The sequence below is a fragment of the Anopheles moucheti genome, chromosome 2, assembly GCF_943734755.1.
Source record: "Anopheles moucheti chromosome 2, idAnoMoucSN_F20_07, whole genome shotgun sequence".
Classification (NCBI taxonomy): Eukaryota; Metazoa; Arthropoda; class Insecta; order Diptera; family Culicidae; genus Anopheles; species Anopheles moucheti.
This window is the reverse complement of record NC_069140.1, coordinates 97,598,211-97,619,346: the sequence shown is the minus strand read 5'-3', so window position 1 is coordinate 97,619,346 and position 21,136 is coordinate 97,598,211. Positions and strand designations below refer to the sequence as shown.

At 45.9% G+C, this 21,136-nt stretch overlaps 1 protein-coding gene across 2 annotated transcripts in view; it reads left to right on the top strand.

The window, feature by feature from the left end:
* LOC128298952 (transcription factor AP-2-epsilon) overlaps positions 1–21,136 on the top strand; it is a 43,219-nt gene that overhangs the window by 21,566 nt on the left and 517 nt on the right. For both annotated transcript variants that reach the window (XM_053034767.1, XM_053034766.1), the window contains exons 2-7: positions 6,849–6,878; positions 13,254–13,487; positions 13,578–13,742; positions 16,758–16,965; positions 20,442–20,640; positions 20,868–21,132. In XM_053034767.1, the coding sequence (XP_052890727.1) occupies positions 6,849–6,878; positions 13,254–13,487; positions 13,578–13,742; positions 16,758–16,965; positions 20,442–20,640; positions 20,868–21,132 (1,101 nt within the window). The remainder of the gene's footprint in view (positions 1–6,848; positions 6,879–13,253; positions 13,488–13,577; positions 13,743–16,757; positions 16,966–20,441; positions 20,641–20,867; positions 21,133–21,136) is intronic.

Genomic DNA, 21,136 nt, shown 5'->3' with positions numbered 1-21,136 from the left:
CGGTGCTGAACGAGAGGTCGGCGCGTGTGCGCACAACATTTATGGTTCGACCGATCGCATCATCATCATCCTGCACGGTTTCGAACGGAAGGTGCGGCGACATCGGTGCGAACTGTTCGCTCGTGGTGTTGGTGGTGGTGGTCGTAGAAATTAATAAATTATTTCGTTTGATTCTTTTACGAATAGGGCGCCCTTTCCTTGAGATTATTCGTAAGCTCATTCACAACCAGGTGCTACTATGCACTCACACATCCGCACCGAAACCGACCGGGTATGAATGGGAATCACAGCGGTTTTTGCCTCACGTTCGCATTGCTTGGGACGAGGCAAAGCACACCAAACGATCGGAAACAGCTTCCCAGAATGTTGCGACTATCCGCCCCAAACGGTTGGGACGGTTTTGTTTCACCCATCCCATTCACCATCGATGGTTTGGTCCTTCGTACTTCTAAAATCATCCCCAAACCGCACGATCAGCGCGGTCCAACTCTTCGCATGCAAATGAACCACCGCCGGGGAGGAACCGCCGCTGCCACCGGATATCCGATAGCTATTTTTCATGACATTTTTCAGCCGGCATTCGCTCGCTCGCCACCATTCGTTTCCCATTCGGGGCGTTGCTTCTTCCATTCGGACGGACGCAAACCGCTGCGCTATTGGAACTTATCACAACACTCGATACACCACACCATCAGCGCACCATGGGTGCTCCGGCTAAATTGCCCCACAAAGCAACGCTAATCGATCGCGGAAAGGGGTTCGTTTTGACAGAAAAGTGTTCGAAACGGGATTTTTTCTTCTCTTTTTATTTATGTCAACTCTATTTCCACCCAGTCGTCCACCCAGTTCGGGAATCGAACGTTATCGAACGCGACGCTCCGGCTAAGCTGAATCGTTCTTCCGCTCTGTCTACCGCGTTGCCGCGTACGAACGAGCGAGAAGCGCATGGAAACATGGAAAACAAAAATCGCTGTCAATTAATAAATTAATTGGTCACACATTAACATTCGCTGGGAACGCACCGACCTGTGCCGTGGATCATTTTCAAGCATTCGAACCCGATCCGGAAGCCGATTTCGTGCGGGATCGTGCGTAAGAATGCGGTGGGAAACCCGCGACCCCCGGAGGATATTTTGTCATCGTCGTTCAGCGTCGTCTACGTTTTGCTTCAGATGTTTTTTGGTTGCTGTGCAACCGTAACCTGAGCCTGCTGCGTGAAGTGCTGTTCGCTTTTTCTCTCTAAACCTTGAGTCTTTTCGCTGGGAAGTTTCAGACTTTTAGAGAGGGATATAGTGAGGGTGTTCAACAAAAAAGGGTTTCAAGTCCTTGCTTCTAAACCGCAAGCTATTTTGATTTATTGTGAATATTGTATTTCGTTCAATTTATCACCAATATTCTCGGTTTAAGCCTAGACCAAGGACAGTCCATATTTAGCAACAATATTAGAACTAAGTTAATTAGTACAAACTTCATGAAGAATTTAAAAGAAATCATCGATTGTTACTAATAATAAACCTGAACTAATAATCACTATTTTCTAAAGATTATTCTATCCTTATTCATAATTAAACCTCAATTTCTTAGTCAATATGTTATGACTTTTAAGAATATCCCTTTACATCTCAAGAGGTGGGACTCTTCCATATTTATATTTTATAAATTACAATCTTATTACAACCCTACTTTCAAAACCCCGATGGAAAGATATGAAATATTTTAATTAAACCATCTGCAACCATGGCCTTATTCGTTATAGATGAGATCTCTAAACGACTCCACCTGTGGCAGCTTTCAATACCTTCTCCGTCGGCCACCATGTCACACCAGCTAGAAGCGTTGAAATTAATTACACATCCTAATGCTTGGCACTGGCGATTTTTCAATCAGCACCGGGTGCCACAAAAATCCGTCAAATCCGGCGCTCCAATGCGCCAACGGTCCAACAAGCCGATGGGATCGACCGAGCCATGTTGACCACCGGTTGGTTCGGTTCGAAAACTCATCGCGGCCGGTGAGGTGTTCCCGAACAGTTTGACCTAGCATTTCATCTCCTTTCGCCCGTGTTCCAAAGCGGGGACCAGCTGTACCACGAGGGGGACATGATTAATGATAGAATTGTATTAAACATGATTTATATTCAAATCTGGAAATGAACTTCGAGTTGTGATTTGGTTGTTTCGGTGAGATTGGGGTTTTCGCGTCACCGTCCACACTGCTGTTCGATCGCATTATCTTTGCTCATGTCACCCATTCGCCCGGGCCCACGGTGAATGGTGATGATGCGAGCATATTTTGCCTTACCTACGGAGGCGCGACTGCACGCGTGTCTAGCCACCGCGGCGAACTATGTTTCAATTTATTTCACTTTGTACCCGGGTGGATTTTTCATTTTTCCCCTCGCTGTCGGATGGAGCTTGGCTTGTGGTACAAATAAATTGGTCGATCAAATGCCACCAAAACGGCAAAAGAAGTCATCATCGGTGGCGTCGATGTTTGCTGGGCAGACTGTGAACTGAATAGAGGGGGGGACCTCTTCTACTTGCCGATCGCTGGTAGGACTCCTGATGGGAAGGTGGGAAGGTGGGATAAATTTTTCATTTTATGTTTCACTTTTTTTGGTGGAGTTTGCTCTCGATTCGATTCGATCAATCTGCTGCTGATGATGATGCTGCCGGTCAGTGTTCGGTCTAATCGTCCGTCTTGTTTTTATGTTCCCTCTCTCCCCCTCTCCCTCACTCTCGTTCGAAGAGAAAGAGCTCCAGATGGACTCTTCATCCGCCACGAGTGATCAAATTAAGTTATTATCCTCTACAAACGAGATTGTTAATGCGTTTTCTTGATCGTATGTTCGATGGGTGTAACAGGTCGAACAACTGTTTCTGCTGGGGGTGATGATTTTGGACGACCACTTCTCGCGTTCAACACACATTTTATTGACACGCCCCAAAACCACGGGAAGGACATTACGGCGTGTGCCAGGATCACGGCCACAGACTGCTGCAGACTGTCGGTCGCATCGCGCTCGGTAGTTCATTTATCAAGCGCGCGCCAATAAACCTAATTCCCTTCGGGGAATACACATGTCCACATATGCTTTTCCTAACGGTTGTTTGTTTGGCTAGCGTCTTTGAAATGGTTCGAAAGTGTAGTGTGACATTTAAGCTTCGGTAGCTTTTATTATTTTAGTTGCCAAGCCATTTCTTTTAATTCCGTGTGTGTGTTGCTCGTAGGAAATTAATTGTTTCACACGGCTCGCTACGTTCAGTCCGAGCACTTGCTCTAGCCGAAAGAGAGTGCCTTTAACGCTATTAACATAAACATGTTCGCTATGTTACGCGGATGCGTCCTTTACCCATCGCCCCTCCCGCGTGCTCCACCGTGCCCCACCCGCGTGGTGCGATTCCGATTGACTGAAGAAGCCACCCCAGCGCTTAATTATCAACCTGCGTTTCGAAGTCGAGCCGGTCCAATCACGCGAAGGAAGCATAAACAATCGACCGACCCAGCGTGCCACTGGGTGGCCACAATGTTACTGTTACTGTTGTTTTTTTTCTACGTTTCATTTTAGTCAGGGTGAAATTTACGAGTGGGAAAAATCGATTGCACCACCAAACCAACCTGAAATCCTGCGATTTGGAAGCTTGGATTTGAGAATTTATGTACGAGGTCTCTCATCTAAAAATGAAGATTTATTTGGCACCAACTCATTTAGCCTTCCTAGATTTTTTAGCTCGTTTGCAAAGAAAGCTTGCTTCATGTTTGAAAACCGCATTGGGGTTATATTTTCGCAAACGTTTGGCTTACCATTGACCTACGGTATTTTTGAAACTGCGAGCTTCTATCCAAAGCAGCCCTTTAACCAGAGTTTCAAAATCGGCTTCGGTTCCCATACCAGCCCCACAGTATTCAATTTCATCGCCCGAGTTATAAACGGTCTCCAAATTATGACTAATGTGTAGGGGATGATATTTCACCACGCGCAGGCAAGCTAAAGATGCGCCACGGTTGTGGATTCGCGCCTCCTTAAAAGCCATCCGGGTGAATTGATTTTACAATTAATTTTAATCACAACATGCCATTTCCCGTTCCTGATAGTGTTTTTTTTTTTTTGTTTGGTGGAGAATATCGAGCGTTGAGTTTTAATTTGAAACGAAAAAAGGGCGCGTGAGACAACGCATTCGCGCATCTGCGAATCTGAACAGTCAAGATGTTCTCACGGTTTGCAGAAAGAAATGAATTATTAGCCATTTCGTTTTTGTGCGAATAGAAACGTTTTTGTATAATTTTGTTTGCTTTAAAGAATTTAATTTCTTTATGAAATATGTTGGTTCCATGTTTGCTGTATTTCAAACGTCCTGTATAATATTTGTTTGAATTGTTTTACGATAGATGGCGCTATAAGGATGGCAAATAGTGTCACCAGTCTTCATGTCATTTCAAACTGACATTTAAACAAGTCTGGATAAATATAAGTAAAGACAGTTCCCGTGATATCTTCTTGCCCGAAGATCTCGAAGATTGACGCTTGTCTAGTCAGGGTTGGAATTTTGGAGTTGATATCATAGTATTTGTTGTTATACTTCAGTAATACTTGAGAATTTTTTGGTTTGAGTTTTGTACTATTTTAAAACCGAGCTATCAGATTTGCATATCTGCTCACATTGGCGCACACACTGGAGGAACTGTATGTTCCATTTGCTATAATTTATCTATCAAGCATTATTCATCCCTATCGCATATCTTTGCTGAAGTTCAATACGACGTTATCACGATGTTTCGCCAAATTGCAGCACTTGCTACCCTTTCCAAAATCCTTGGAGCTTCACAAAATAACACCTGCAGCGTTGTGCTATAAATTTTATCGTTAAATTCCAACCCAAACGGTTGCACGTTGCCTCAACATCTGATCGCACTTCAAACAAACCATCAATTCCAACCCACGCGCAACACCAATTACTGCGCACCGACTCCGCTCCATCAGCTCCTCGGCCAGCCTTTATCTATGACAATTTATCGATCGTTTTGTCTGCATAATATGCCTAGTGATTTTGTTTTTTATGCTCTGCAGAACCGAAGGTGAACGCAACCAAGTGTTTGCTGCTAAACGGTGCGCCCGAAACAATGATGAAAATTAATGTTTACGTTTCGCTTTCGACCGGTGGGATTGAGTGACCTCACCACGGTGGGAGTCATCTCCTTAAATCTACTCGTGAAAGCTTTTACACGTCGTACACTGGAAGCCTCATATAACTTCGACTTAAATGCTTAGGTGGATGGGTTTTTTCTCCTTCTGAGCCAGGAAGATCCATATGATGGACGGGTTTTCGCGTGTATTCAGTTCAAACCCAACAGATTGGATCTGCTTTTTTATTGAGAAAACAGTGAACCAACGAGGGAATTCAATCCTGCGTTCCCCCCTCACAAAAAAAGGAGATCCACTGATAGCGAACCATTCCAGCGTGCGTAGCTTCTATTTCACTCCATTACGAATTCCCGCGATACGATCTACCCGCCACGATCGGTCACATTTTTCACCCGTTCGGAGCAAAAGGGAAGAAAAATGCGGGAAATTTATTGGTCATCATCCACCCGCGAAACTCTAGCCTGGAAGTCGTGTGTCTTCGAAACAGCTTCCGAAATACAAGCTACAAGCTGGGGGGAGGGCGAAAAAAAAACCCTCCTCAACAGTCGACACACATTCCAACCGACGCGTAAAACATCTCATCGCTCTTATCTTGCGAACCGCTTTCGGGGCGAGTGTGTAAAATTGTCTTTAAATTACAGTCCAATCTCCGCGTCCGAGTGGAGTACCGGGGTTAAGGGGTTGTAAAAACTACTACAAAAGCCTTTTATTGAACAGTAATCCATCATTTTAATGGCTTCCTTCGGTGGGGCCCCATCGATCGTCCGGTACGCGGCTGCACATGTGATAGATCCTGCCAAACGTTGAATGGGTGTGAGAATGGGGCAGGCAAATGTTGTTGATGATGAAACTTACACCACCCCAAACCCCCCCCCCCCCCCCCCCTTCCCGACACCTACCCAACATTCCGGCCAAATCGTTTTCTAAAAACTAATCGGGGGGCCCTGAATGGGAAGCCAAATCGTTCGCTTATCGCCGATCTAAATAGTCCTGCCGATGTATCCTTCCCTTCGCGTGACGGGGTGGGTGCACAAAACATTGCACCCAGCTCCGCTTTGTTGCCATTTTTCACCTTACCAAAAGGCATAAAGCATACCCAACAAACCTGTGGACATCAGTTTGCCACAGAAGCAGAGTAACAAATAGCAACTTTCCATTCAACCAGCGACCAGCACATCATTTTCGGCTGCTTGGTACCTTGGTACCTTATCGTCACCTTGTATGTCGTCCGGCCGACAGAAAAGAAGGCCATTATTCATCGCCGAAAGGATTCCTGAGCGCATCCTGACTGCTTCGGTTTTGCGTCAACCCACACCTTCACGCGGCACGCCATGTGTTTGGACGTCCGGAAATGGTTTTCTGTGCTAAGGCGAGAAGACATCGAACACAGGATGCGATACCATTCATCTCTTCCATGCCCCATGCCAGGACCTCCCCACCCTCTAGATGCTAGAGCCTGGTTGCGCTTTATTCACCGTTTTTTTCTATTTTTACTTCCGTTACCGGTTGCCTTCCTTTAAGGAAGCTTTACCGTCTATCAACACTCCTTAAGAAGCGTTGGAGATGTGTACCTTCATCATTCAGCTTTATCGTGCTCCTGAACATAAATAAAGATAAATGCATTTAAACCCCAAAAACATGAACTTTAGTACCAACAATATTTGCTGAATTGCTTCTCTTCTCTTTTTTCTCTTTCTAATTCCAGACACTCACACCGTCCCTACAATCACAGCTGGTAATTGAATTAATTAGTTCCATTTAATTACATTCCCCTCCCTGTTCTGTACACGTCGTATGTCGTGTGTTTTCTTTTCCATCTTTTTTGCTAGCGAAAGCGACCATTTTTTTTAATAATATCTCTGCTACTTACTCCTTTTCTGCTCGCTTATCTGCCCACTTTTATTCTCTATGCCTGCATTTTTCTTCGCCTGCTCAGTTTTTCAACTGTCATTTTCATCTTTCATAAACAGTACGCACCCATACATTAATACACACATGCACACATACTTTACATACAACCGCTTTGAATGCTTCTTCTTCGCATTGGCGATATTTGCATTCTTTTTATTCTGTTTTATTTCCCACTGCTCCCTTGTTCCCTCTTTAACATTGTGCCGCCTTACGCGCTCTTGCTAAAGCGAAACAAAATGAAAACAAAACAAAAAACGCACTATTCAACCCCTCCGGTGGTATGACACCGGTAACCCTGCACTGCATTATTGATGCATCGCTTTTCGCCAAAAAAAGAATATTTCAGAACCACCCTTCCGGTGAAGGTTTTGGCTCCTCCTCCTAGCCGCCGTCAATGTGTGGCTCCCTTTTGTGCCGATGGTTGCATTAACCATCATCGAACGGCAGGACCGGTCGCCAGGGACCTCATTTTCGTGTGTGTGTGTAACTTCATGTAACTGTGGTCGGTGCGCTCGACAGGAGGTACTCTCGAACCGATGTGCCCGGTTTTGCCTTCAGGGCAAAACGGCAAATCAGACCGAAGTGAAGTTTTTCCTTTAGTTTTTCCCCCTTATTGTGTAATCTGCACGCGTTTTGTACTGCACATTGGAACAGATGTTCTGCATTGATTGTGCTTAAGTGATGATATAACATCGATTATTCAATCATACGATGGGAAGCCATTTTCCATGGCCATCGCTCTCTAAAGGCGGAGTTCTTCCTGTTCCGGTGCAAGAGTTGTTCATATCTCGCAAAGTATTCTAACATCTCGAAAGTTTTATAATGAAACTTCGACTAAGACCACTTCGTTACAAAACCAATTCCAATATGTCGCTTCCCATATGTTCCCCAGTGTTCCAATGTCCAACGTCACTTGCAGTTATCTAACGCCTTCTGTACCACCCCTTCCCAAGGGTGATGGCCCAGGATGGATATACACCTCATAACAGACCCGGCACACCTTACCCCCGTCCAAAACAACCGTCAAACCGCTTCTAGTCACCTCATTATCAGCCGCACGTCGAAGAGAAAAACGAGAAACACACCGAAAAACCTAAGCGTCTGGGTGAAAAATGAGAAACAACCCAGGGTCAGCTGCCGCTACGGATCCACCCGGATCCGTCCATTAACCCACAATTATATTCGCATTCATCAGTGGCCCCGGACCGGGGGTTTTGCAAAAGCGCAATTAAACACGCAGACCGCTTGGACCGGATTTTTCGGGCACTGGGCATACCGTACCCGGTGTCCGGGAGTGGTTTTTGCTACGTTTTTCCGTGTATCGTGCTGGCCGATTCTTGCCGGCGGTGCAACAGGTTTCCCCTGGGCGGGATGGTGGTGGGACGGCTTTTTGGGACAATCAGCCAAACTCACCTGTTGCCTCGGTTTGCGAACCGTCTGGACGGCTGGACGTGCTTTCTCCTGCGTGCAAACAGAATTGAACGATCATTATGTTCGTTTCTTAAAATCACTGTCACGCTGCAAGATAGTGCAAATAAAACTCCCCATTTTGCCAGATTATGACTGTTAAATGGTATTAAATATGTATCAATTTTGCTACTTGATCGAATGAACTGATGATCTTGAAATCTTCTCGGAACATAAAAATGAAGTTACATATCTCATCTTGTAAAACAAAATTTCCAACCCCATAAACTACATCCATTCCGATCTCTATAGATCATAAATCTGTTAGAAAGTGATCATTAATAATTGGTAAATTATGTCCAACATTCCTGGCATACCTTCAAAGCTGCCTCGACTCTTTTGCAGCAAATGCAAACCTTACGCAAGGAACGCAAACCAGAAGCAAGGATAGGAATAAACACAAAAAAAAACATTCATTCAGGAATGTGGAAGAGGCGCACATATTATGTGTGTTTTTTTTTTGGTTGTTGCTCTGCTTCTTCTGTGTTACTCTCCTTGGCACACACACAAACGCGTAAGTTCGCCTCATCAGCATAATTTCAGTAGCGCAGGTCTCCATCGCTATGATGCATCATCATCACACGGCCAGAAAAGTGCATACTACCGACAGCCATGAATTAAAATGCCTTCCTTCTTGGTGCTGTTTTTTGTCTTTCCTGCCCGAATCCTTCCGATCCAGCCGAGACGAGCGGCAATCGCGGTGTCCTTTTCCACCGCACAGGAGCTGCACGGGAGCAAGGAAAATTTTCGTATTGCCAAACGTTAACCATCCGAAGCAGTTGCTTTCCCTTCTAGGCTCCCAGTGCGAAGGGTAAAACAGGGAGGGAATTTTCAAAAATTTGCCACCACGGCAGTGAGCCAGAGATGGCGGTCAAAAAGGGACAAAAAAGCAGCCAAAGTAAGGTGGCACGAAAGGGAACACCGACCCCAGGGGGAGAAAAGCTGGCAGAGAAAAAGAAATGTCAAAGCACTTTTCGTCACAGGAAGGGGCCTGTGCGTGATTAGTTTGTGTGTGTGAGAGACAGAGAGAGAGAAAGGGCAAGCGAAAGAGCGAGCGAAAGAGAGAGAGCGAAAGATGCAGCATATTTTGAGCATAATTTAGTGAGAGCATAGAGAGCATAAATGCGGGACGGGTTTGGGCAAACGCTGCGGCGTCGGGGGAACGCAACGAAGCCAAACAAATCGTCGCTACCGATTTTATGCTCAGTTTGCGTTAGATCCCCCGGCTGTTATGATTGATTGGGGGATGCTTGTCGTATGTCCTAGCAGGAAGGAACCGAATCGGTACAAGCGCGATCGTACGTTAAAACCTAAAACACTGTTTGGGGTGTGACTAGTGAGCGGGGACTTTTTCACACACAAAAAAAGAAAATTTATAGTGCTGTTGCTACGAATGTAACCTCAAATTGAGTTGATGGAAAGATACCTCACGAAAACCATCGAAAGATCCTTGCTAAAGTAGTGCTGTGTGATTGCGTGTGCAGTTCGTTTGCAGTGTACTTCTAATTTTCCCACTTTCGTGATCAACTTAACCTACAACCCCAGCACGCCCAGCTACCGATCGTGACGCGATCAGCACGTGCAGCACAGTGGTTCTCTTTTGGCGCTTTGTTTTTTGTTTTCTGTGACTGTGGTGTATTGTGTATTTGGTCGGTTTTTTGAAGTGTCCAATGGTGTGTGTGTGCCGATTTGCAATATTATTTTTCCTTCAAAGTCCGGTTTTGACGTCCCCGTCGGTGAAGTGGTTGGTGCAATTCGTACATTATCCACTTAGTGAAAATACGAGCAGCGGGCAAATACACCGAGAGCGCCAGCCAATGATTGAGCATAATTGAAAAATAATTAGACCTCATGGACGCGGTTTCGTAGCGGCAAGGATCGTGTTTCCGCGTAGCCGAAGAAGGAGTGGGCAATTATCGAATTTACCATGCAGAGGGAAAGAATTTCGGCACTAGTTCCGTGTTGCGCGTTTGTCAGTGGTGCAGAATTGGAATGTCGATCGTATTAGGTGCAGCTTTGAAGCTGATTACTACTCAGCGCTGAAGAGATCCAGTACCGCCAGAAGGATTCTCGATCACGATCGACCATCCTTCAGTGAATCATTTCCTGCCACTCGATTTCCGGAGCATCGAACGTTGATGTAATTGCTTCATTGCTGCGAAATAGTAGCGCACGGCACGGCACGGTTTTGACACGTTAAATGCCATTTTGCTGTTGGATTTTTTTTTTCCCTGTCAAATAGAGATCATGACCGTAATGCCGGCGGGTGTTTTGCTTGAATATAATTATTGCATTTATATGCACTTTGCCCTCGAGGCGAAAGTTGTGCAGTGACGACAAACGTGCCAGGCTGGTCGGCTCGTGTCCTTACCGACCCGCACACTTGGTAATCACTTAATGGACGGTGCAGATTAATTCTATTAAATTCCAATTTGTCCAATTTCGCTTACACATCTGTTATGTGACATACAAGTTATGCAAACGGGAAGTTAGCGATCTTTCCTAATCTCCTTGATGTAATGACTACCACTGTTTAATTTGCTGGAGATAACAGTCAAATGATATCTTTATTTGTACTAAGGCCTGCTAAAATCTTTAATATATAACAGCAATATTTTGATTGTTTTAATAGAGGACTTTTAATAGGATCATCCTGGTCACGGAACCAAATATCAAATATTCCAAGAAACTGATCTTATGCTCTAACCGTCCCTTATTCTTCAGTACTCGTTCGCATCTGCATGCTGTTATAAGTGAAGTGATAAAAAATTGTGTGGTAGTATTCGCCATGGCAGTGTGTAATGAAAACATCCACCAACTCCACCACAGCTCTGCGCTTATAAACTGCTACAGACGCAACTAAACCGTCACCTAAACGAATCGACGCAGTTTTACCGCAAAATACCTAAAATTATTCCGTGAGTGATCGCGCGGTTTGAGCCAAATTTGGTCGATCCATTCTCAAAAGCAAACTGATCGGAAAAATCAATCGACGCGTTCACCAGCACAAGCGACGAACCTGATCCGAGATGGCTTTGGCGTACGTGGACATGTCATCCGTTATAGAAGTGCAGGTAATGGCCGGCGAGTGGTTTCCGTCTCTCTTCCAACTGAATGCATATTTTATCAACGATAATTGTTTTAATTAAACACACACCGAGAAAGTAAAAGGGAGTGTTGGGCTCTTCCGATCAGAAAACGCATCAGCGGTACGTTCGATGCGGGAGACTGTGAGTGACCTCTGGTTTAAATTTATTGTACTTTGCTGATTGCACACTCAAAACATTTGTATGCTTTCCCACCATCAATGGCAAGAAGAATTGTGTGTCCCACTCGTGTGTTCCAACGCTCGTGGAAATAGCGATCCATACACAAGCGCGTTTTGGGGCTTTGATTCGGTGAGCCATTCAACAACTCGGTCCCTCGAAGACGCTCACGATACACACGGGCCGCAGAAAAGAAGGAGCATACCCCCTCCCGGTTTGACCAATTTCAGAGTTTGATTGCAATTTTTATGACCTCACCTCACTGGACCCGTTTCCCTGCGAAAGATAAGCGGCGGGTGGGTTCCACGGGAACATGGTTCCAAAATGAATACAACGTGCGCCAACAAAAAAAAGCGCAAACGATCACCAACCGAACAATCCTATTCAGGCACGATGGCGCTGTTTCGGAGGAGGCACCACATTACGGGGGGGGGAATCACGTCAATAAAACTACTACCACACTGGAGGCCTGTAGCTTTCACGATAGATTTAGATCAAACGGGTGTAAAAATGCCAAACGCCCGAAACGTCGGATGAAGACAGATTTTCGTCGGAAATGTGATAAAACTGAGGTTATCCGGCCACCCGTTCACGCCACCTTATACCATCAGACGGGCGGTTAATCAAACGGAGCGAATCGATTCAATCGCTGAGGACCTCGAGCGCCCCCTGCAACACACCGCTCCCCAATTCCCCCCTCATCGCTGGAATTCACCAAACAAACCATGTTAAAATAAACAAAATAGCGATTTGGGTTAACAGTGGCTATAAGCCGTAGCCGCTTTGCCTAGCGATCTGTTAAATTGTTTAATGGGTCCTGTTGAAATCAAGCGAAGGAACTCATTTTTATGCATCTTGGCTAGCGTTTTTGCTCGTTGCTCGTCGATGCCTCGCATAGTTGTAGCTGACAAAGTCAAATTTGAATAAACTTAGCAATATATGTTTTTAATATGACACGTTTTCGATTCCATATGAAAACATTTTTACTTTGTTTTTATTTTACTTTTACTTTTAGTGCTTGAACATGTACTCTATCGCTTGTTGGATTTCTTCTAAAATTCATAATCCTGTTTACGAACATTTAAAAATGCATTTATTAATAATTTATGTAAACCCCTTCATGTATGCAATTTGTATTACATTCAATCGTTTTCTAGTCTTTAGAGAAATTGTTATTTAATAATTTAAATAAATTTATGCTCAAACTCACGAGTATTTGTTTAGACGTAATCCTTCACAACAAATCCTATGTATAAATATCGATTTCTCCCATCTTCTTATTTTTATCATAAAACCATAAATATAATTTTATTGGAAACTGTTTATTATAGCATAAAAAAGGTCACCCGCAATCTCTTTTTTCTATAATTTAGCAAATTTTACAGCTTGAATTCTTCAAATTGCGCTAGTTTCACCAAACTAATAGACATCTTTTTGTGTTTGTTTCTCTTCCTTCGACTTTACAGGAGCGGCTCACTAGTCATGGAGGCATAGGACTGTCGAGCGGAAGTCCTGCATACTCAGCGCACACCGGCGGACACACGGGGAGAAACGGACCGGCGAGCGGACACAGCGGTAGCCACGGTGGTTCACACGGTCCCGGTCCCACCATGCATCACCAGACGCTCCAGTCCGACTTCCAACCGCCCTACTTCCCGCCACCCTTCCACCATACCACCCAAAGTCCACCGCAGCAACAGGTACAGTATGCACAGTGGGGCATCCCGCATCCCCCAAAAGGTTGTCAGTTGTTAACTGTCATGTTGGTTATTCTTTCCGGATCACCACAGAACCACGGGCTCGACTATCTCAGTACGGATCCGTACGGGCAACCACTGTCCTCGCTACATCATGCGCCCCTGCACCATTACAATCAGCTGGCCGGGCTAAGACCCTCGCAGGACCAGCTCGGACTACATCGATCTCACCGCGAGTCCGAACTGCAACAGCACGTGGTAAGTAGCCAGACAAGCTTAACCAGCCCAACAACAACAACGAAAAACAAAATCCACTCCGGCCACTGGCAAACGGTACACCCGAGTGCTGCGTTCGGCACTCAATCAAATCACTCCGACTCCGAGCCGAACGTCCCAATCCTAAAGCCGTCACAATCCTATCACACGTCGACCAGCGGTGGTCATCACGAGCAATAAAACAAATCAACGGTGATTTCCTTCTCTCACGTTGGCTGTTGTCAGTGCTCCACTGCCATCGCCATCACCATCACCAGCATCATCATCATCATCATCATCACCCCTTCCGGTTCACCTACCCCGATTTGTGCAGCAGGGGTTCGTACAAACCGGATAAATGAGAAATAGAAACGAAATCGACAAAATGAGATCACACATTTTTGTTAATTAATTTTTATAAACTGCTGCTGCTGTTTCTGATGCCGTTTGCCGAACTTTAACATCCTGAAACGGTTCGATTCTCGGTGTCCCAATTTCCGCTCCGTCGGGGCAGCGACAGCTGTGGGTAAGGGTGAGCCTCAAACCAGGGGCGAGATGATTAACTTAGCCGCGCGCGTACAATTTCGATCGACGATCGGAATTGAGCCATTTCGGTGAGTGGCTGTCGTTGATCACTCGTCAGGGGATGCGATTGGAGGGGTGGGGAGTGGGAGGGTTCGAAGTTCGAGGGAGTGTGATCACGCGTCGCGAACGACTGTCGCTTCCCTGACTTTGTTGCAGATGGGCGAACAGTTTCGGGAGCAAATGTTTTTGTCTTTCTTTTTATTACTAACATCATTATTTTTAACGCCATGTGCTGCCTTCAACATCTGCCAGCCCCAGCTTCCGAATATTGGAAAGACCACGTTCTCGATTCTCCACTTAACCTCCCCCCCTGCCAACCCCTTCACCTTTGCTCACGATCACTTCGCTTAAACTGTCGCTTTCTCCAAAATCAAAACTTCTCCTTGGGCGACTTCTTTAACCGTCGTCCCGGGGTGGAAGGAATTATGAAAGTCATGTTGGGCTTGTTAGGTCGAATTAATTTCTTTTCTTTCCTCAAAAATAACACAATCACGCGCATCAGGGAAGGACGATGGCCGGATAGCGGCACGCTGGACAGTCGAAGAAAAACCGTTGTCCATAAATTTATGAACCTGCGAAAGGGAAAAAGGTTTTCATCCTGTGGACTGGGGTGGTGGCCCTCTCTCTCCCCATCTCTGTCTATCTACAGCTGCAAACCCTCCCGTACTAGTACATGCCACGGTATTAAAATGTTTTTAATGCCAAAAAGGGCAAGGGGATGAAAACAAAACTCCTCCACGTCGTACGAACATTCCAACCCCTGCTAGGACGGAGGGGGGGGAGCACAGGCCAGCTAAGAAGAAAATAAACTTCCAGCCAAACTATTTCAGCTTCTCAAGAAAACTTCCTCCATCCAGCTAAGCACACTGTGTATTCGACAATCCTCCAGTATGCCTTAAACATTTGCACTCGGAAGGGAAGCCTCGGTGCCGGAGATTTCCTCGTAACACAGCGCCGAACCCACCGTAAACGGGATCCGTTCGCGAGCTCCGAGATTTTAAGGATAAATAGCTTTGTGTCCGCGTTTTTTTTTCTCCTATTCTTACCCTCGCTTACCCTACTACCCAACGCACACACAAGCAAGAGAGAAAGGGAAATACCTGCTGCTAAACTTTCCTCCCCGGAAAAATCCTTCCCTCGCCGCACGCAAAACCGCCTTCCCTTTCGGCGCCACATACTGCCACATACTTCCGGCACTGTGCGCGCGGGTTTTTGACAGGAAGAATGTCAACAATTTGGTATCATAAACGAGCGAAATATTTATCAACTACATGCTCATCTTCCCGGGGAAGGATGAGTTAAGCCACGGTTGCAGTAACAACCGATCGATTACGCAACAGCCACCCGGTCGTGCTATCGTTTGTGTCCGCTACTACTGGTGGGCGATTTAATAAAGTCGATTAGCGTCTCGGTGGTTTGCTCTTCACTGTTGCACATGAGGGTGTGTGAGGTTTTTTCTTAAACATAATTTCTCCCCATTGCGTTTATCCTATATCACCGGAAGGAATTTTCATAAATTTCCGATTGACGCTCGAATCGATATTGGGTTGCATTTTGGAGATTTTTTTTTTGGGAATAAAAATGGAGCGGAGCGGTCGATAAGAATGGAATACGTATTCAAGATGTTGTACACATGAGACCCTTTTTAAAACAGGCAATAAATCAGTAATCAACCGTTATTCACAGTTGCACCATCTCAAAAATCAATAATCGTATCAATTTCTTCCCCTATTCTTACATCGTACTCAGTATACAAGCTTGAGGGAAACATATTTTTCTGTTGTGTAAAGAGTTTAAAAAAATATAATTACTTAAAGGAATGCATGGTCATGGACATGGACTATTTTTAGACATTTTTCGTACGAGTTCCTTCCAACCTAGTTATGTATCCGCCTTGGTTTCACCTTTTGTTGCTTTATTATTGTGCATATTGGACTACGTTATCAGTTAATTTGGAAAAGCCACTAGGAAAATAATCTGCCTACCGGTTTTAAAAGCTATGTACGAACGTCAGGATGTCTTTTCCAATATTTTTGAGACGCTAACAATTGATTAAAAAGCCACGAATAAATTCTCACCACCACTGTTAATATTAATGTTTTTAGAGTCTCTTTGCTTAGGCTCTGAATAACCTACAACCAACAACTTAGCCTCAAATTAATTGCATACATTTAGGCTCTATGTGGCTATCAAAGCCACACTAAGCTATAAATTCGAAATATTTAAACCTGGCGCGAAAATCCATTTTGCTCTGTAATCTGTTGCTTCCTGCCCTAACCGTCACAAGTGGATCATCTTCCTTTACATAAACTTCTGCATTAAGATTAACCTTTCTTATCGCATCGTCACAAACACTTAGCTCGCATTACTTATCATCGATTACAAATCTCTTTCCGTTTCTATCTCTCTCTCTCTCTACCTCCTTATTTGCAGACGCAACTGTCACACGGGTTCCCGTACTCCGACCGGCGCAGCGATTACAGCGGCTCGATCGGATCCGGTGCCGGTGCAACCCGGCTCGGTGCCCACGAACATGACCCGCTGGCACTGCACCAAGCCCTACAGAGTGCCGTCGACGATGGGCAAAACCCGGTGATAGACGAGAACGCGGGCTTCATGAGTGATCTGCCACTGCTCAAAAGTAAGTACAGCTAATAATTAGCCAACTCCCAGCCAGCCAGCCAGCCTGCCAGCACGGGTGCCGTAATAATAATGTCGCAGAACACGATCCCAACATCGGGTATGCACCGGGTGAACATGAGATGCATCGCACCGGTGTGCCAACCGCTCCGCCTAGCTTTTTTGTATTGCCTGCTTTTATATATTGTACTGCAGATGGGTTGTCCTGGGCGCAAACAACAAAAACACGTCACTCGAATCTGACACCTTTCGGGAGTGAACCCTCCTTTCTGCCTCACACGCCATTCGTAGGCTTCGGCGGGCTCAGTGGGAAGCATCAAAACTGAGCCACTCAATTCCACCGCTCAGTGTGGCACCTCATATTACACGTGACGAGAAGTGACGAGCGGGAAAAAAGCAGGCCCCGGATAATGGTCCTTTCTTGTACGGGCCTTTTTCGCTGTCTCCCCGTTTGCATCACATTCATCCCAAAGATGACCCGCGAGTGTGTAACGTTTTGAGAGGTTAGCTTCTATTAGGGTCTTTAGACGTTGTCGTTTTCGAGGCGGCTTTGTACAGCATCGTGTAATAGCACCAGCGCACAATAATAGTCCCATATCGATAAAGACCTCCGACATTCGCGCGTGAAGGAACTGTTTTTTTTTCGCAACCTTTCGCTTTGTGCCAATTTCGGAATCTTCTTGCTGGCCCGAATCGATGATGTCTAAATTAAGGTCCGTTTTCCAACGCGGTACTCTCGCTCCAGCCCCGGCACAGTGCGGTGGTAATTAATGTTCGATTTGATTCATTCGGTACGAGTTCAAAGCTGGTGTGTTAATGGGCTGTGCTACAAGCTGTTAGATTCCCCCGTTTCGATGGGAACCGTGCATGATGGGGCGCGTGTATCCCTCCGCACCGGGAACCGATGCATCATTGCCGCGTTTGGACCATTCTCCTTCCTTCGGCTTATCGAACACCGATCTGTGTGTGTGTGTGCGTATCTCTTCCGATGCTCTTCCGTTGACCAACACCCTCCGGGATAATCTGTTGTGCGTTTGGAGGAAGTATCCATTGATCGAGATATCGCGTCCGAGATTGGTCGACCGAAGGCCCGATGACACCCGGTTGACAATATTAGTATGCTAATGAGAATGCCCCGTGCTTCTCATCCGCTCCGGGATCCGGGATCATGATCAGAATGGGCAAGATAGGTTCGTGTCCGTTCCTAAAACCGGAGCCATATTTAAGTCACACGGGATTTGTTGCCTTCTCGCAGAGTGGCATGTACACAAACCCCTGGTTGCTGCACGTTGGGTCCACGTTGGATGCATTCTTCATCTCTTTCGTCTCGATCGTTCATAGAACAAGGCCCAAGGCAAGGATAACATTTCTTGAGCATACAAACATTTCTGGTTTTATTTATTGGTCAGCTCACCACATTGCGGTATGTGTCCATCGCTGACGTACTCATTAGCATTTTTCTGCTCTGTTCCTACGGCGAAGAAGCAAGATTTACTGTCTGGTTGCAATGGTTGCGTAGAAGAGGTGGAGAAAATCATTTCACCACCAGAAATGGGCCACTGGAATTCTCCTCGATGCGTTTTCGGTAGTCCGGAATGTGCTACCGCGGATTGCTGTTGCCGTCTGGAGGAATGCTAGGCGAATGATTATGTGGAAGGCAGGCTTTTGTTTTGCCCGGTCAATCCGTACCGGTCGCGTGGTAATACACAAACTCCAAACCGGTCCGCAAATATAACACTGTGACCGTTCGCAGCTGCTCGGCTTATCGGAACCAGATTGGCCGATTGCTCAATTGCGATGCGGTGCACGATTGGTGTACCTTTTGCGGTAAGCCCTCCAGTAATGACACTTTTACGACCCCGGAATTCCAGGAGGAACTCTTTTGCCGCAAAGCGCTGTAGTAAGATCTCATTCAAGAAGCTACCGATAGTGATATACGCTTTCCCGGAATGCATCAAATTCGGAGTCTGGCAGGGTCGTCGTCGCTTTCCTCACATGGATGTTACCTATCAACATCATCTACACCTATCGCTACTTCTACTCGCCAAAGCCAAAGAGCCAGCGACACGATACGATCAAGCTTTCCATCCAAATCCAAGCGACGAAACCGAGACGCAATGAGCAATGGTGGATGTAAGAATTTGCGTGTATCATTGTTGGAACCAGCAAGCATGGTACGACAGGAGGGTATAAACTATCCCCAGCCACATCTAGGTGATATCCACACCCAAAACGACGCGTAGTTTGTAGTAAACATTCCGCCCCTTATTCAGGCATCAGCTCACCACCACCCGGTTCTAGTGAAATAATCTCGCCGGAGCGTTTAAATTAAAAGTGCACGATAAGATCTTTTGCGTAGAGGATTCCCTCCGCATCGTTGTCTTCTACCGCCACCGCTTTATCTGGGGCTGCCAGAATTGGCTAATCGCCTGCCGTCGGTTTGGATTTTATGTCCGTAGCCTTCCGTAGTCGGAACTTTATATAACCCGCCCCAGTCCATCACCCTCGCCGGTATGGTAGCGTGATGTGGAGTGGATCCAAATTGGCAAACCATTCGCTTGTGTAGGGTGGGTTGCATGAGCCACAAAAAAAAACGACGACAACTCGTAACCTCTAACAACGGCAACGATGACTCCCTAATGAATCATGTGCATGAGTATAAAAATGGTTTTGCCCCGAAACTCCCAAACGGTCTGGACGGCGAATTCGGAGAGTCCAACACGAGTCGTATCCATTTCAGACGCCAAACCAAGCAGCTAAACAGTTTTCCAGGTCAAGTCCAGCTGCGATATTGTCATTACTGTGATGTTGTCCTCTCACCGCAAACCGAGCGGATTTAGATTCTGTCGTTTATTTAATCTTCTTTCGCGTGGCATTTATCCGCGGCAGGTTGTCGATGAAACAGTTGCCGGGTGCGATGTACAAGGTTTGGAGTTCTTCTGGTTCCTTATTTGGGAGGAAGTCAGCTGACCCCCAGCGGTTTCTAGGTCAAAGTGAGCAGATTTCGCACAACGGTCATCGTAAATTGTTTGAGGTCTGGTAATTGACAAGACTTCAGAAATTGAGCAACATTGACCAAGGGGATGGTACAATCTAGTATTGATTTGGTTTAAAAGAGCAAGTACGATGTAATTCATTGTTTACCTTCAATTGTGGACTTTATTTTATTCTAATCTAAATTAGTAAGATAAAGTAATTATAAATAAATTAGGTCAAACAGCTTTCACAAAGGTTATAACACTCAGGAATGCCCACGTCGGAATACCTTCTCTCAAATTTTCCTACCCTTCGAATACTTCTCCACACAATATTCGCACAACTCTGGTGGGACGGGAGTGGAAATTCCACCCATTTCCACAACGTTACCTAGACCTCGAAGGTTCAATGTCATCGTGCTGTACCGTGTTCAACCCGTTTAATTCCACAACACATTCCTCTGCTAACGTTCCACCCTTCTCTTCCACCCTTCGCTCACAGACTTCCCCATCACCGACATCAAAAAGGATAGCAGCCAAATCAATCTCGGTTCGCCGAGCGATGTGTTCTGTTCCGTGCCCGGCCGGCTAAGTCTTCTATCGAGCACCTCAAAATACAAAGTAACCGTAGCGGAAGTGCAGCGCCGACTGTCGCCACCAGAGTGTTTGAATGCGTCCCTGCTGGGAGGTGTCCTGAGACGGTAAGTACACTGCTTGCTTTCTGCATTCCCATCGTTTCGCATGCACTTGCCAGGGATGTGAAGAAACGCGAATAATTAAAACGATGGCACGAACGAACGTAACGTAACGATCGTGTAATTAATCCATCGTTAATGATATCACACTCTTGGCCAACTTTAAATCCCGGCTGGCGTGTGTTCTTCACTTCATTTCTCACGTATTTCGCATTGTCTTCGACCACTTGCAGAGCGAAGAGTAAAAACGGGGGACGATTGCTGAGGGAAAAGTTGGAAAAGATTGGTCTGAACCTGCCGGCCGGTCGGCGCAAGGCGGCAAACGTTACACTGCTGACGTCCTTGGTTGAAGGTGAGGCAATCCATCTGGCGCGTGACTTTGGGTACGTGTGCGAAACGGAGTTCCCGGCCCGGCAGGTGGCAGAGTATCTATCCCGTCAGTACTCGGAACCGCAGGAGTCTTATCGACGGAAGGAGCTATTGCTCAACACGAAACAGGTAG